Here is an 18593-nt window from a genome sequence, read left to right as displayed (position 1 = left end):
TTTCTTTATTTTCACAAGTAACTGTCAACTTTATTGTCAATTTTATTGTCAATTTTTCACTCGTGAATTTGCGCTGTCTGGAATCCTTATGAGATATAAGGTGAGATTGCTGTAATCATTTTTGCAGCGAACGGGACTTTTGGCGTGATGCCAAACGAGTTTGCCAAGCAGAAAGGTCTCTGATGAGTTCCTTGGTCGGGATGAAACGAGCTTCGTAAGACTAACCACGAACAATGACGTTTCACAAGTAACTGTCAACTTTATTGTCAAATTTTCACTCGTGAATTTGCGCGGTCTGGAATCCTTATGAGATATAAGGCGAGAATGCGTAGTGGACTGGAAATTCCATGAGCAGAAATTCAGCGGTCGTAGCGGAATAGGGTTGATGTGACAACAAGTAATCCTGATAAGATTTTTGATGTTCCGACGAACACCAGTCGAGGTCGCTGTATTATTGTTTACATTGACGTCTCGCGAGGACACTATTGCCGGTATTCTCCTGATCCCTATGGGACCCGGGTTAAGTTTAAATACTAAATCACCGATCAGTAGAGGATGAAATGTCGCACTTGATCCAGAGTAATAAACGACGGGCGTTTGTGTCTTCTGATACTCAAGCGTCTGCGGAAAGTAGAATAACGCAGCAGGAAATAGTACCCGCGGCAGATCTCATAATAGCAAGTCATTCCATTATTGTAATTCCATGAATCCAGTAACAATGGTGGTATCATCAGAAGAATGCATGTTTTGTTCCCTAATCTCGTAGCGGAACCTTATTTAGTCGAGGCCAGAAACGATGAGGCATCCAAATCTCGATATTCCACAGCCAATATGCTTTCATCCTGGCCAGAAGAGCGTTAGCGTTAGAAGTGACATTGGGTATTTAGAAACCGATTGTCGTAGTTTTCGTTGTCAAGCGACCGAGCAGTAAGTAAAAAAAGAGAATAAGAGGGAGAGACCAAACGCAGGTCGACACCTCATCATATATGATGATTATACGGGATAACCCCTTCAGTGTTATAAGCACTGGTATCAAAGGGGGTGGTCCTGTTATTAAAATACTTTTTTAAGTATTTTAATAACAAAAAAAGTCTAAAAGGTAAAAAAAAGTCTAAAAGTAAAATAGACTTTTTGTATTTTTAGTTTTAAGTAAAAATACAAAAAGTCTAAAAGGTAAAAAACACTAAGAAAACTGTTACATGGCCGATATCAATAAAAGGAGATGTAAATCTACACGAAATCATCTAATTGACGAAAAAATCTCCCTTTAGTTGAGAATTCAATAAAGGATTCTTTTGATTTCGTATGGCAAGGGAGACCGTTGAATACTATCCTGCCGCCTAAGCCGTTGGTATGAGCCATAAATTACATATTCAGTCTTGCTCATACTCAGAAAAAGCTTATTTTCTTGCATCAACGAAGAAATACGGTTGATATCATTGTTAAGGCTCAATAGCAGTTTTAACGGCAAAAAACGACACTGTATCGTCTACATAAAGCAGAACTTGTGAGAAGCAGAAGCAGGAGGGCATGTCGTTTATGTTCAAAATAAAGAGAAGGGGCCCCAAAATTGGCCCTTGAGGGACGCCAGAAGCTACATCCAGGGGCGAGGAGAGAGCTTTGTCAACCTCTACGCGTTGGAAACGACCTAGCAAATAGCTAGAAAACCAAAGAAGAGTCCTGCTACATATGCCATATGCCATGGTGGTCTATCGTGTCGAAGGCCTTCTTCAGGTCAATGAAGACCGCCCCAGTGAGAAGACCATTATCCATATTTCTCCGGATTCCGTCCACAAAAAAGGTGACAGCTCTTTCAGTGGAGAAATTCTTCCGGAAGCCAGATTGACAGGACGACAAGAGATTGTTAGCGTTTAAATAACGAGACAATTGATGGTATACGACTTTCTAGGCGATTTTGGAAAATTCTGGGAGAATAGAAATGGTACGATAGTTATCCCTTTCTTCTCTGTTACCGGACTTGAATAACGGAACAACTCTTGAAGACTTCCAGTCGTCCGGTGCCACTCCAGATGAAGAGGAAAGGTTAATTATGTGAATCAAGCACTCCGAAATAATTTCTTGTCATTAGGAAGCACTCTCTTCACAGCTCTCCAGAAAGATTTTGAGTGATCAATGTTTTCCTGAATGAGGTTAACGCACTTTAACTTTAACTTTAACTTTATTTACAAACAAATCATAATTATTCAAACAAGACCATAGCGGCCCGCAGTTAGCATTGCTATTCTAGGCGGGCCACTTACACTGCGACATTATTACTGTCTCTCACAAGTAAACAAAGACACTTAAACATTTACAAGAATTACACAAACAAAAAACGACAATAAAACAAAAAAAAAAAGAATAATGAATAAATAAATGATCTAAGGTATTGTACGTAACTGTTAAAGAAAAGCCATATACTTCGAAAGATTGATGTAGCGCATATCAACATCCATCTCCTCAATTTTAAGAAACTTCAGAAGTGATTCGTTCAATTTACGTTTAAAGTGTGTTTTCTTAAGCTGGCGAATTTCAGGGGGGATACCATTCCATATTTTTGTACCAATTCTAGAGAAGGACAATAACCGTTGGTTTGTTCTCGGCATTTCTACGTGGAAGTTTCCAGCTATTGCAAACCGCGTGGAATAGGAAAGAATTTGTTTCGTGCGAGTAAATAGATTTGAGATATTGGATGGAGCATGCTGATTGTCAACATCATGTAGCAAAGAGGCAAGCAACTTGGGGACTTTTTCAGTTCCCTACAAATTCTGAGTCCAGTTTCATCATCACATTATCTGAGACTTCTTAACTAGAGCTGTTAAAAGAAAGCATTCCCACTCAAATAAAACTTGTGCTGGCTCTACTGCTCGTAAACTAGTTAATTGTTGAGATTCGAAAGCGTTGACAACCGATTTTGAAAACGCTTTCACGTGTCACGATGGTGACATGAAAAAATGTATCACGATCGTCTCCCTGTGGTCCAAGTAGTCGGAAAATGAAACGCACGTTAAGAGGGATCCGATTATCTCAAAAAGATTAATTCAATGTTTCACGGTAACATATCCCGATGGCCAACAAGTCTTTCAAGACAGCAGATCAGGCGAGTCTACAAAAGATGAAGCAATTGGAAACACCAAGCACACCACATATTTTATTTACAATCAATAAATCAATACACACTGATACAATTGTGTGGCTTAGTATACTCTCATGTCACAACTGATTAACAATGAGAGTAAAGTAAGGTAGGTGACGTATGGTAAAACTTTGTTTAAAACGCGGAAAATTGTAATTTAAGCTAAAAGAAAAAAGTAAAAAACGCTTTACAACTATTTTACATGATTACCGTGCGGGAATCTGGTATGGCAGATTCCTGCTTAATTATACGCTTGAACGGCCCAATACCATGTCTTTTTCTGGGGTGTTAGGCAGACAATTTAAACTTTACTGATATTACCTTTAAAACATTTCACAACCGATTCGCTCGTCTTGATTGATAAATGTATTTTTAAAGGAAATCAATTTGGAGACATCATAAACTAATCTGTTAGTTAGCGATACATCAATAGTTTAATACTAATAATCATATTAAAAAAACTTTATTGGGTACACACAAATTGCTGGTAAAACCAGTAGTTTACAAAACCTTAACCTCTAAAAGTACCTGTCTTTCTAAACTTTTAAAAACCCTTTACAGGCTGCGGAGGTCCGCTTTTCTGTTGACAAGCGATCAAAAAAGTGAATTGATAGCCCCCGGACCCCCCCACAGGCTAGCGCACACTGCCGCAAAGACACCTGCCTACGTGCTGCAAAGTAGCACTTCTTGTATCTCTATTTCAAAAATTTCTGGGGGAGCATTTCCCCAGACCCTCGTAACGACTGGAAACTCGTTAGACGGGTTACCCGTCTGACGAGTTTCCCATCCTCTAATGTGAATACTGCTATGGGAGCAAATTGTTTCACAAACATGCCCTGCTATAACACAAACTTCTTTTTAAATGATCGTTTGGCTTGGGCAGAGTAAGTTTCCCTTCTACGTTTCTCAATTTACATTCAGCAACGCGTTCCGGGAAAAGAAAATGTATTGTTTTATACATAATTAGGGCTTTAGGTTTTTTACGTCGAAGGGACAGTTTCTCCCACTTAAGAGTATCGAGAAAGAGGTTGGAACTCGCATCAAAGGGTAATTTAGTAATTACCCTGACTGCACGATTTTGTAATTTTTGCAGCTTATCACTCGAATGGCCACTTAAGAAATCCCAGACAGGACTGCAATAATCAAAATGCGGTTATATTAAAGCGTAATAAATTTGAAGCGCGGTATTAGCTGAGATAAAGTGCCGTATTAGTTAAGGCTCCTAAAGCTGAGAAACTTTCCTACATATTTCGTCTAAGTGATTTCACCAAGAAAGCCGATCACCAGTAATAAGATCCAGGGATTTAGTGTGATCTACTCTCTCGATCATTTCGTCATCAATTGGTGTATCAGCCTCGTCACATCGAGTGTTTAATCTCTACCTAGATCCAATTATCATTAACTCGGTCTTAGACACATTTAAACTCAACCTGTTGGCTCCCAGCCAACAGTTAAGTTTATTGAGTTCTGAAGCTAGGGTTAGATTGTTATCGTCAGCGAACATTCTCGGGGAAACTCCCTGGAGGCAGTTAGGAAGATCGCTAATATATACGTTAAAAAAGCAAGGGACTTAATTATGCTGCCTTTCGGAACCCACACAAGTAACAGTGCGAGGGGTTGGCAGTGTTCCATTTACATTACATCTTTGGGTCCGATTGCTTAGGTACGATTGAAACCACGTGAGAGTAAAAACCAGAATCAGAAAAATACGCGAAACGCGTTGGCCTCGGTAGGCTTTATATAAGTTATTGAACAACAATAAATGTGGATAAACTTCACCCAAATTAAAGTGCCTATCACCCTCTTTTTACCTTTTTGAAGAAAAGTTAAATGGTACGTCGATAAAATTTTTCAAAAATTATTCGAGAATTCTACGTACTTAATGTCTTTTTGGCACATTCAAAATTTGGTCGAGCGCGAAAGGGGATTGGGACCGGTGACGTAGGAGGAGTAAGTTGCCGCATCGTTGGTAGTGAAATGTTTGCGTGAATGCGAAGTGAGTTACTTCTGCTACGTCATCAGCGCAGGACTTCGTCGCTCGGTCAAAACAGCACAGGAATCCGAAATACGCTTTTTGATGCATTTTAAGCCTTGAAAAAATGTCCGGAACTGTAAATAAATGGGTTTATAATTTAGAATTACTTTTCGCGGAGGGTTCTTGTTTTTTCCTCAAATTAAAAAAAAATTGGTGATAAGCACTTTAACATTTACAATATCAATTTCTCGATAAGCACACATGCTAGTCATGCCTAACAGCCCACACAATGGATACCTATTTTACTGGTAACAAAAAATATGCTATATCAGTAAATGACGAAGGACTATTCTGTGAAGACCAACAGTGATCACCAATAATGCGATTAAGTATATTTTAAAACCGTGTAAGTGGAGAGCTTTGAAGGCGCGCTCTGATTGGCTACTCAAACTCCAACTATCCTTTGCTAATCACCTCCGAGCAACTCACAAGGGGTTTGAGTCCGAAAATATTGTAATCGCTGCTTAAAAAGATGTTAAACTCGTCGGCTTTTTGTGCTATATTATCTCACTGTTTAAGAATATGATAAAACAACTATTCACCTCAGGGTCGGTGGCTAGTTTTGGACATTTACAAAAAAATCGTAAATATCAACCACTAGCCACCTTCTCTTCGGTGAATAGTTGTTAGTTCATTACATTTTGTACCTCGGATATTATGTCTTTATTGTTCTGATGGGCTCACTCGACCTGGGTTATCAGAACACGTACCGTATGGTTACAAGCATTAGCCAAAACTTGTAATCAGAGAGCAGCCTCTTGTGATGTATTCCTTTTTTCCATAATCATTGCAAGTTTTCGATTTATTTCTTCCAGAAAAGGTGCCTTTGCCTAGGGACAAATCTAGATGCAAAGAAAAAATGATTGCGTAAGTATTATTGAAAAAGATAAAATGTTATTGGTTCTCCTCAACTCCACGAAACGTTATTTATTATATAAACACCAGTGAAATACTAAGTGAGATTTCGCGCGAAAACATGATATCTTCAGACGTGAAAAGATTACTGTTGCTATGGTTACATACAAAAATCGCGCCTTTCGATGCCTTTCGTGAAATGCTTTAGTATTTCGTTGGTGTTAATATAATAAATAGAATATTACATGACCGCTTGGAGATACGAAAGTTCTCTTCTCGTGTTGAAAAATATTTCACTCGTGAATTATCTTTCAACACTCGAAGAGAACTTTCGTATCTCCGCGCGGCCATGTAATATCCTTAATAACATGGGTGACAAGTTACTCCTTAATTTTGGTGCGAAATGTCAGCGTTAGTTTATAATTTCACATGTGAAATTACATTGTTGCCATGGCAATTTTTCATATGGTGATAAAATGGCGTCCAGGTTTGAAAATTAAGGAGTAATTTGTCACCATGTTATTAATAGCTAATCAAATGGTATACCCGTGAAATTAGGGGATAATTTGACTTGCGTTTTGTCCAAAATCAAGTAATTTCCCTCGCCTAAAGGCTCGGGAAATAATTTGAATTTGGACAAAACGCGCGTGAAATTATTCCCTAATTTCACGCGTCACCATTTGATTACCCATACTTATTTACCAGTTACAGAAGATCACTTCGTAGATCAGTGCAGAAACGTTATAATTTTTTTAATGACTTAAGAATATCTAAAGGAAAAGATCCTATGAACGCAAGTGCATTTCGTGATTTATCAGCAAGAGTAAATGTTTTTAAAGTTCCCAAAAATTGTATTAGCCGTAGTGGAACTTTCAAAATGACACGAATGACCATAAATCACAAAATGAACGAGCAAGTTCATGCGGTTTTCTATTTAATCAAGTGATCCTGGTAGTTATGAACGCAATTTTAGTCCTAAAATTTTCAGGCTTCTCTACGCAATTGCTAAATGTGCGTTCATTACTGTGAGGATCATACCTTTACTTGATTTCATATCCGTAGTTCAATGTATGATTCGTTTTATATATCATTTCGTTCGATTTTTTAAGTATTATCTACTCAACAAAATTACAACATCGGTCTGTTTCCATATCAACTTCCGAAATGCACTATATAACCTATTTATGCATTCGTCATTGACCAATCAGAAACGTAATATTCTGTTGAGTATACAATAAAATAAAGTGTAGTAAATGAAGTGTTTCGAAACTTAAGTTACACTTTGAGAGAAAATGTTTCCTAGTCTACGTGTATTATAAAACGATACACATTGAGAAAGCGAATAAGGCTTACTTATGATTGAGAATATATGAAATGTCAAATATATGAACTACGAATGTTGAGTCAAGTTACAATAATCATCGCAGTTTGAAAATAGTTAATGTGGTGAGGGAGATAATCAAGCCTAAAGCAGCGCAATCGCATAGTCGTTGGTTTCATTCCCCTTCGATTCACAATATTAAATCGATGAGCATTTGAGAACGGGCATAGAAGAAGTCCTTCAGAAACCTGTTGGCGAAAGGGTGTTCTACTTGCCGCGTAAACCAGTTGTAAAGCAAAGTGAAGTGACTACAAAGGTGCGCATGGTATTGGAGGCGAGTGCCACGCCTTGTCCATTGAGAAGCACCTGAGATTTACACGAGTGATGTTTGGAGTTGAGGCCAGTCCGTTCTTGATAGGAGCCACTGCAGTATCACGTTAAACTGCAAGGACCACACTTTGGAGATACAGTAAGAGTACTGAAGGAAAGCAGTTATGTCGACAATCGCATGCAAGCATGAGGGATGAGAAGAAGATGACAGAATTCAAACAAGAGAGCACCGTTATCCTTTAGAGCGCTAAGTTCCCTAGTAACAGATGGAATCAAATATTAGGCCCCCGAACATAGCAAGTCCTAGCAAGACTTTGCGACATACGTGGGACAAAGAACACGAAATTCTGGATTTCTCTGCAAGCCACTTCTCAGAGAATCATCCTTTGACCGAACGAACTATGCCTAGCTACTTCGGAGCTATCTATGATCCACTTGAGATTATTTCTCCTACTATGGCTGAAGGAAAGCACAGTTATTGGCTAGCTTTGATGAGTAGAAGGGTTGGAATATTGAAAGACCACAGGTTTAAGCGGTGGAACAGGAATATTGAAACAATGCAGACACCAAGAAGAGATGAAGAGAGATCATCATCGGAAACGAAAGAGTGAGGAAACCTGCAGTCCAGAGAGCTCCTGAAAGGAATGAAAGGCAGATGCAGGTCGAGGAAGAGAACCGAGATTTAGAATAGACTGTGCAATGCCATATGGGTTGAATGACCTTTTGTGAAAGATTGTAAAAATTGCTATTGTCAATTTTTAAGGGAGTACGTGCGACGCTTTGTAGGCTTACACCAACCAAGAGGGGAGGTCCAAGTAATTATATGCATAATGACGTGTATGATAACCATTGGGCGAGGGTAGAGAGAGAGTAGAAAAACTGTGCGAATCATAACGCAAAGATACACAAAGTGTACCGTTCGAGTGTCAACACTCCAGTCTGGTTGGTGGGATGAAATTTATAGGTTTTGCCAATTTGCTTGTTCAATTTCGACAAAACAGATTTGAGACAGCAACAAATTCGCAGTTCTTTTGATAAGATACGTATTTTAACTAAAGCCGCAGTAAAGAAAAAATAAATAAATAAATAAGTCGGTAACTAAAATAAGTAAGGAAGTAAATTTGTAAATTAATAAATCAATAAAAACACGTGCAAGCGCCGACATGGTTCAAAAAAGTTAAGTACAGGCTTGAGGAATTGCCTTAACTAAGAGGAGGAAAGGAGAGGAGAAAAGGGGATTGAATCACGCCAGGTCAGGGGTTTATTGCTCGGAATTAAAGGCTCCCGTTCTCATCATTCGACTTGTTCCGGCTTTTCTCAGATCATATAACTATATAGAGAATGGCTTCTTGCGATTTATATCGCCTACTTAGCCAGCATGATGTACGATAAATCCCAGTACATCACAGGCCACAACTGAATTAACTTACGAATTCGAATTTTCGCGACTACCTGCATCACTATTTTTGTATAGCCTAAGTCAAAAAGACTCCTTTTTCCTCAGAAAAAAAACAGTCTCAATTCTCGCCATCCACAAAAACTACAGGCGGTAAATAGGGCCGTGCAGTGATATATTCTCGTATCAAAAAACTCCGTCATTTTCTGGGTCCTCATTAGGATCTGAAGCCACCTTTGTGTAATTTACAGTACACCCGAATGGACCTCCAAAGTATTTAATTTTAGAGAGAAAAAGGTGATGTAAGAATCCTACCTACGAATTCTTACCTTAGTTAAAACGCTCGACCCATCACTCAAGGCTATGTAAGGATGTAAGGCTTCCTTAGAAACATAAAAATAAGAAATACGATCTGTTTCATCATCTTCTTCCATGACAACAATCTTCTTGCCATTCAACGTAAAGCAAACTGGGACAATGTCGTCTTTTGAATCCTCAAACATAGCTGTGCAGCGAATCAGATCTCCTCGACGAGCCATGCGATGACCTTAAAGTCAAAACACAGTAAGGAATATGGGTAATGTCAAGAGGAGAAAAGGTTTCATGTTTATGGAAAAAAAATGTACTTGTTGCAATCAAAATATATTGCAAAATTTCATGTCAACCGTGATGTGGAGACAAAGTTGGAACCACTAAAACGACTTAGGCTTCCCCAAGAAACATTTTATAAGATTATCTTTTTGAGCCATTGTTTTTATTATTATCAAAGGCAAATAATTAGGTAATTAATTAATGATTCTTTCTTATTGCTTCGCAAAATTATATTTGAGGTACTTTTGCACTATTTTTTTTGTTGTTAGTTTTAAGGCTAACAAGTACCAATAAAAGGCGGGTAATTCTTTGTGACAATTTATTTTCTGTTTATCAAACCTTCATTGTCTTTGCCGGAATAATCATTAGCAGAACCAATGCTGTGATATATTTTTCCGTCATCAAGGTGGTATCCTAAAGAGCCCATTTCCCATCCGGGCTTCGAAGTTCTTAAATAATCTTCAGGTACCAATCCTATCCCAGGCCAGAGTGTTTTTCCTGTTTCTAAAACTGTAACCTGAAATGAGCAAAAAATATAATTTGTGATTATTGTAAATTAGCATAAATTGCTATTTTGCCGCCAAGTATCGGAGGCCTGGTGAGCCGTGTTAGGTGCGCAGTGGTTTGTGGGATTTAGGTTTGTAGTGCGGGCGTTAGTAGGCTTAGTCATTCTACGGTCAGCCTTCGCCGCGTGCACAAATCCAGTTTCGTTTATTGTTATATCGCGCTATTAATTTTGTTTAATGCCTTCATTAGGCTGTTTGTATCCACTCCAATAGCTAAATACATGGCACGATGGCTTGGCAGGTCCGGTTGAGTAGTGGAGGGAAAATTACCTCACAGTAACCGGCCTTTATTATCTTTTACGGCCAATTTAAGAAACCTGCCGTATGAGAATCAAGAACTGAAGCTATCCTAACAGACTGCTTTATACACCATCTTGGATTTTTTGGATCTGCTAAGTCAGTCCTTATAAGGAAAAAAAGACAATACGAAGATTGTTTTGAAAAACGAACCTAAGATTAACGAGACCATAGAATCTATTAATAGGAGAATTGACTCCTCGTAAGACATCTTCACTTTGTAAACCTTAATAGGGTAAAACCAGAATGATAGGAACTGTTGTGACAGGATTTAAACACATCTTAGGCATCAAATAAATAATTAATAAGCTTGAAGTCTTAATCCTGCTGTTTACAATGCAAGGAGTGGAAATAAAAGCATTTTTAGCCCCAAGAACGATAGCAACACAGCACCAATTATAACGAAGCCTTTCGAGCATGGGTTTGGGATGTGACAGTTTCTGTATTGTTAAAATTAAAAGGCGATGAAAAGACCGAAAGAAAGATCATTTTCGGGCTCTCGCAAATGCAAGCCGAGCGGCCTGGGTCAAGACTTCTGTGATAGCTGAGCATACTATCAGGAAGGGTCATAACATCAAATAATGTAATCACTTTCAAATTTTACCTAACGGTCGTTCTAATCTACATTGTAAAATTAAAGAAATACTTTTGATTAGTGAAAAATTCCTCCTCTTTTTAATTATAAAATGTTACTGCTGGCCATTAGGTTTTCTTTTTATATAGTTTCCAGTCTTCTACTAGATTTAAAGACGTTCGCGAGAAAATCTTGCCACATTGAAATTTGTTTCATTTCTCTCCTGAAGCTAGGTCATATTACCTATTCCAAAAATGAAAAAAAAATTGCGTGGTCACCGACTTTGTTTCAGAGAAAAAGGCAAGGGAAAGATGCCCTACTACAGGACACAAGGAAAGAAAATTTAAAAAAAGATAACTTCTTGCATTGTGATTTTTTTCATTTCATAATATTTTGATGATTGTAAGAAGAGCAAGTGATTCGTGTCTTATAAAATAGGGGTTACCAACGATCTAAACGAGTAAAATCGATGTGATGTTGCGAAGCTCTTGGAAAATTTAGTTTGTCACGATTTTACGTGACCTGTCGGAGAAGGACTGGAACCCAAGACAGGATCGATCGATGAAATTTTTTTGTAAAAAAAAAATTCTCGAGCATAGCAACGAAGTTTCAAGCAGGCGTTATCTTTATTTGGTTAGTGTTTTGTATCATATCTCTCCATTGCCGTCAGGCTCATCTTCTGGAGTGTGTTTTTTTTGTAAAATGTAATCTTAACGTTTCATGATGAATTGAAAATAAATGTGCCATTCTTTAGCTAACCTGGAAATTTTTCCCCGGCGATTTGTCACCATAAGATCTTAACTAATGCTTAAAGTAATGCGTGACATATTACAGTCGCGTTATCTGCACAGTCAAAGATGCGCACAGACAATTAGCGCGAACGTCCTTAAATACAGTTTCGTATTTCCTAAAGGAATATTGCTTCTGATGATGAATGTTGTAGCATGCGAAACGTCAAGATATCACACTGTAATCTGTCTTTTACTATGTTTGTTCCCCTGTTTGTGTGTTGTCTTTGATTGAAATTATTTTTTTTCCAATTTCTTTACATTTAAATAGGACTACATTTAGAATAATAATAATAATAATCATCATCATCATCATCATCATCATCATAATTTTAATAATGGTAAAGTCTGCTTACGAGCCTAGAAGGCCCATCAGGCCGGCGCTAATCTCCGGTTTCTGTAGCATGAAGTGACTAGGAGTATTTCTACTCCCCCCTGGATGGGATGCCAGTCCATCGCAGGGTTACCCCCAGCATATACCCCATTTATACACCTGGGTGGAGAGAGGCACCGTGGGAGTAAAGTGTCTTGCCCAAGAACACAACACAATGTCCCCGGCCAGGCCAGGCCCCGCACCCGGACCACTCGATCCGGAGTCGAGTGCACTAACCATGAGGCCACCGCGGCTCCCACAAATAAAAATGTAATATAATAATCTTTATTGACTCTCACTTTATTACAAGAAAAAATGTTATATACATTAATATATTTACAATAGGATAACAAGGAATAGTAATTTAAAAATACTTGGAGCCTAGGGCTAAAGGAACCGTGAAGTTTTCGAGTTATCCCGTAATACTCTTATAAATTCATTTTAGTAAAAAAAAAGAGAGAGACAAGGGAAGAAGAACTATAGCATAATTGAGCAAGTTAATAACAAAATTTATATTCAAGTTACTTTCCAGTGTTGTTCTGAGAACAAATAGCGTTTGATTTCTTTGGAAAAGAAAAACGTAGTAAGTTCTTTCACGTGATGAGGAATATCGCGCCAAAGATCTATTGTCTGAAACCAGAACATTTGTTTGCCCATGTTGGTTCGAGGACGCAGCTTGCAAAGGTTTGTTTCGATGCATATCTTGTATTGTATGTAATTTTGCCAGCTGCTGGAAAATTGAAAAAGATTATCAAATACGTTTGGCAGAAGCCCTTTATGCCACAAATGGGTAAATTTTAGAGAAAGTGCGGAAACGAGACCACGACTTTTAAAGAAAAGATTTATTTGAGCCAGCTTTAAATTATGCAATGACAGAACTTTATAACTTCTTATAGTTGTTGAATTTTTATTTATTTTATTTTATTTTTTTATTTTTGGTACATGGAAAGCCCATTTTATGATTTTCAGTTCATGTCCTTTATGAGTTTAATATTGTTATTAGTATTCTTATGTAGTCAGTATTCTCGGCTAAAGTATTCTCCTATCATTATATTTTCCGTTTTTTTTTTCTTTTCAAATGCAGTTTTAGTAGGCAAGTAGAGTTTAATTTTTTTCTCACAGAAATGTCAGAGTCATTGACTAAGTTGGATAACACATTCTAATGACATACCAGGTAGAACGTTCCCGATTTCATCGATACTTATAAGCATATTCAAGTGATCTAAGCCGATCAAAGTAAAAATAAAATGAGAAGTGTTTATTTTTACTCAATATACTGCTGTTGATACAAGTATGAAACACTTTTACTCACCTCAAAATGAGGATAACTTTCCGAAAGGGGCTGGCAGAATGTTGCTCCGTGGTAACACTTTTCTTTTTTTTTACAAGACTCTCCACATTCACACGTCAACAGGTGCCCTTCTATTTGTATGCCCACGGGGTCAATTAACCAAGCCTTAAAAAAAAATTACGAGAGCATTTGAAATAAATTAATCCATAGTCTTGACATAAAATATAAAAATGATGAGCAAATATTCGTAGGATCCTTTTCAATTCCACCCAAGAAGATCCATTTTTTTGACAAAGTGACGCAAAGATGAGATTTTTATTGACTAGAGCTCATTAAACTCTTTGGCGTAGCAAGCAGTATTTGATGAGCCCCCCTGCTAGCACAGCCTTTCTTTTGCTTGCTCGATTTTGGCGTTCTCGAGAAAGGCTCTGCATGAATCGGGTAAGATCTTTATTGAATATGCGCTGCATGTTGCCAGGATACAGTCTCGAACCCAAGCCTAATATGCCAGATCTCGCGGCCATCTTGGTTTTTCATGCCAGCAGGCTCAATTATAACCATCGGTTTTGTCACTAAACGGACGCTCGCACTGGAAAAACCGGTTTGACGAGAGAAAACAAGATTGACTAGTCCAGAAGTTCGGGCTGCGGCGGCTTCAAAGAGTTGACGCGATTCGGGCAGAGCCTACTTTTCTCCTCCTCAGTAACGAAAACGTCAAAAGGAGGCTCTGCTCGCAGGGTGTTGATGAGCCTGCATGGAATTTCAAGACGAAAGAAAGCTACAATAAAACATTTCATAATTTCTCAGACAAATACAGCCTCGCTCCCAGAGTCCTCAATTATTTTGGGCAGCGGCGAAATTAAAGGGCATGGCAATACCCGATATATAGAAGAAGCAAAGTGAACTCTATGTCGACGTTAAGGTTATGGTATCATAATGGTTGTGGTAGGTTTCCAAGCAATCTTGAGATGATTTACGGAGTGGATCCGCATGGAATCGAAAAAGCCACGCCGGCAAAGTTTTCCTTTTGCAAATAACATATGTTGCTTATAGCCGAACAAGTATCTTATTAATTAAAAATGCCCTAGGTTAGCCTGCTAGCTTTATATACATATAAATAGTGATAGCCTTACTTCGTTGGTGAATTTGGGAAAGCTGAGAGGCTACAAAACTGCTAAATGCGATACTTAACAATAATAATTCAAAGAGCGCGAGTTGGATATGAGATGGTAAGAAGCCAGCGAGGCGCTTAGCACCGAGTTGGCTATAACCAGTCTCGCATCAAACAAACGCGCATGGACTAATTGTCTTGTTAAATTCTCATTAAATTCTGAACGTCTTGACACTTGAAAATTGAAGTCAAATTTCATTAAATTTTATTATATATTTCCATATTAGGTCATACGGTATATGAGCTGATAGCCGAGAATGAGTGAACCAATCAGAAAGCTAGAAACGCAATATCACCCTATCCCTAAACATAGAAATAATAACCTTTGGCCCGTAGAGAGGCGATGCGAGATCCTTTGCTTGAGAGTTGAAACTTGAACAAATAATCTGTGTGGCCATTTGTCGACTTCCTTGTATTTCGTCCAGTAGCCGATCAAGTTTTATGTCACCTTTAGAAATGGGAAAGAGACAAAGCTCAAATTACTAACACGCGAAATATTTAACAATTATTGGCCGAAGGCGAGGTGAATATCGGTGAATAAAAACCGAGACGAAGTCGAGCATTTTCTTTACCGGTATAAACCTCGCCTGAGGTGAATAATTGTTTTTGTATAATTACATAGGTTATTATTTGAAAAATATGCATTTTCTTTAAAACAACTAATTTCTTCGCCTGTCACCTCGAGAAACCGGCTTCCGGCCATTTTGGAAAAAACCGCTTTGGAGATTATCTCGTAACAATCACCTCAAGTGCAACCAATCAGAGCAGAGAATTTTCAATATTCACCTATGTAATTATACGAACGTAACATAACGCAACGGTTACTTTTTTAATTTACAAATTAAACTGCTTTTGCTCACTTTGGCAATGAACTTTTGCTTTGAGGTTTCTTCAGTGTTGACTTTCTACGTTTTAAATTATTATTATTGTTATTATTATTATTTCGTTCATTCACACGATATGTTGTTAACGTGGTTTGTAAACTAGGCATCAAGCCACGACCTATGGCCTTAAGTGTCTAGTGTTCTATTATTATTATTATTATTATTATTATTATTATTATTATTATTATTATTATTATTATTATTATTATTATTATTCCACAAAATGACGACCCCTGGCAAAATGACAAGTCCCAAAGGCAAGTTGTAGCCTACAGCTTCAGGCTCCGAGCACTTTCCTTACCAGTTCCAAGTAACGGCGCCCTCTGTAGCAATTAACCTTAAAAGTGGCACCAATTGTTTTCAAGTGTTGTTTAAGATTTTTCGGAATCATGCCAATTGCGCCTACTACTAAAGCCTTGGTGTTCCACAGTATTATAATATCTCTCTTGAAATCTTGGTACTTGGGAGTTTGCTATACGGTTATCTCCAGGCACTGCAATAGCTACTTTGTATTTCATAATCTCTCTGTATTGAGAAATCCCACAGGAGCTCCACCTTGTCACTTCCCACTACTTTTTCTGGTTCATGTTCATACCATTTATCTGCACCAGGAAGGCCATGTTTTTTTAGAACTATCCCGGTAAACTATTTTGAGTTAGTTTACTGCACTCGCATATTGGGTGGCCTACAGACTCCTCCTTAACTCTGCACATTCTGTAGAAGTGTGAGCGCCTGGTCTTGGGCAGCTGTCACATGATAAGCCCTTTAGTTTCCTTCTTAAGATCACCTTTTTGCATCCAGGTCCACGACGTTCTATCTCTTACATCCTCTATTTGCGGTAGGATTTGACCGTGAAGGGCTTTACTCTTCAAACTTTCAAAGCGTTCTTTGTAGTTTCTGTTCTTGACTTCCTTGGGACTTTGAAATTTACCATTTCCTAATACGCCCTCAATTTTACTGCTTCCAAAAGTCTTTCACTGCTATTCTGGACATAATACGATAGACCAATTTCTTCCAACTGTACAGTCTTCCACCCCCTCTCGCTAAATGTAGGCGGTCTACACCTCCACGTGTGTGCAGCATACCATAGATAAAGGAAAGGAAAGGAACTTTAGTTGAGTGTCTAGTTGTTCTAGCGCTGGAGCACTAATTGAGGACACTGTAAACTGAAATCAACAATTAAGACAAGTCAAGTAAAATGTTGGTTTTTGAGGAGAGGGGAAAACCGGAGTACCCGAAAAAAATTCTCGGTGCAGAGTAAAGAACCAACAAGCTCAACCCACATATGACACCCACTCTGATAATCGAAACCGGGCCACATTGGTGGGAGGTGAGTGCTCTCACCACTGCGTCATCCCTGCACCCCAAGTGCACTCATCAGTTTCCTCGTTTTCCGAACTACATTCTGCACGCCATCTCCATATGGTATCACTGATATTTCCCAGGTATTAATTGCTAGCATCGTGTTTCTTCCATTCAACTTTGACTTTAACACTTTTTTTTTTGCTTGCTAAACTATTCACTCTTCAGCTTGTTATTTATTCTGTAATGCAGCAAATCATCATACTCGAGAATCCCCAAATACTTATAACCATCCCCTTTTATAGTCTTCATTCTTCGTCCATCAGGCAAATCCAGTAACTTTCCCTTTCTTCAGTCTAAGCACGCCACACTTCCTCAGGCCAAACTCCATACCCATGTCTTCGCTAATCCCTGTTAACAGGGATTGAATTTCACGCTCATTCTTTCCAAACAGCTTACGATCGTCCATAAACTGTAAGAGTTTAAGGGGACCACCGTTCTTCCCTAAACTGTATTTTGCTTTCGTTTCCCGCAGGATTAGCGATACATGTAGTGGTAATAGACAGATAACAAACAGAAGAGGAGATAAGCTATATCACCCTGGAATATACCTCGTCGTATCCTGACTTCCCCCATTACTTTTGCCCGAGGAGTCAAAACCGCTGTCACTTCATTATGCTTTCTTGCACCAGTCGCTGTAGTTTGGCAGCTATTCCAGTCAGGCTAAGTGTCTCTAAAATCCATGTATGCGGGACCATATCATGGGCCTTGCGATAATCTATCAAGCCATAGCTAGGTTCGATTTTCGTCTCTTGCAATTTCTAAGTACCAACTTATCTATGAGCAACTGATCTTCTATAACATTTCCCAAATTTCAATTTTGTTCCCTATTTCCAATTGAGTGTTCTATTTCGACAGCAAAATTTCGGTATTCGTTCTACAAAGTGATCTTTTAGTCGCTTTTTGGCCTTTTTCTTTTTAACTAACGATGTGTTTGAGCAAATTTTGTTTTTCAGAGGCGTTCCTTTTCTTGATTCTAGAACGGTCCTCTCTTGAAAAGCGAGAACAGATGGTTCCTCATTTTTGTGTTCCTTTTGATGAAATCGGAACGAGCTTTTATACTACTTAGGAACAAAATGGTCCTTTATTGCTAAAAGGGGAACCAATTGGTCCTTAATGATGATTTGGGAACCATTGTTCCTAAAAATGTGTTCCTTTTGATAACATGGGAACGTGCTTTTAGAAAGAAACGGAACAAAATGGTCCTTTATTGTTAAAAAGGGAACCAATTGTTCCGAACTCCGAGCGGAACAAACTGGACCTTAATGGATGATTTGAGAACTATTGTTCCTAAAAATGAGTTCCTTTCTATCACATGGGAACCAATTGTTCCGAGTTCCGAATTCCGAGCGGAACAATTAAGTTCTTTATGTGCGATTTGGGAACTATTGTTCCTAAAAAATGTGTTCCTTTTGATAACACGGGGACGTGTTTTTATAAAAATCACGGAACAAAATGGTCCTTTAGTGTTAAAGTGAAACCAATTGTTCTAGCGCTGGAGCACTAATTGAGGACACTGTAAACTGAAATCAACAATTAAGACAAGTCAAGTAAAATGTTGGTTTTTGAGGAGAGGGGAAAACCGGAGTACCCGAAAAAAATTCTCGGTGCAGAGTAAAGAAC

The 18593-nt window shown here is 38.4% G+C and overlaps 1 protein-coding gene across 6 annotated transcripts in view; it reads right to left on the bottom strand.

Annotated features, from left to right (window-relative positions):
- Positions 1-3129: 3129 nt before the first annotated feature.
- Positions 3130-18593, bottom strand: part of LOC138027772 (short transient receptor potential channel 2-like) — a 66495-nt gene continuing 51031 nt past the window's right edge. For all 6 annotated transcript variants that reach the window (XM_068875381.1, XM_068875386.1, XM_068875384.1 and 3 more), the window contains 5 exons: positions 15048-15172; positions 13575-13718; positions 10004-10181; positions 9403-9620; positions 3130-6013 (listed from right to left, as the gene is read on the bottom strand). In XM_068875381.1, the coding sequence (XP_068731482.1) occupies positions 6002-6013; positions 9403-9620; positions 10004-10181; positions 13575-13718; positions 15048-15172 (677 nt within the window). In that variant the 3' untranslated portion in view covers positions 3130-6001. The remainder of the gene's footprint in view (positions 6014-9402; positions 9621-10003; positions 10182-13574; positions 13719-15047; positions 15173-18593) is intronic.

Source organism: Montipora capricornis, chromosome 12 (genome assembly GCF_036669925.1).
Source record: "Montipora capricornis isolate CH-2021 chromosome 12, ASM3666992v2, whole genome shotgun sequence".
Taxonomy (NCBI): Eukaryota; Metazoa; Cnidaria; class Anthozoa; order Scleractinia; family Acroporidae; genus Montipora; species Montipora capricornis.
This window is presented reverse-complemented; position numbering and strand designations above follow the sequence as displayed.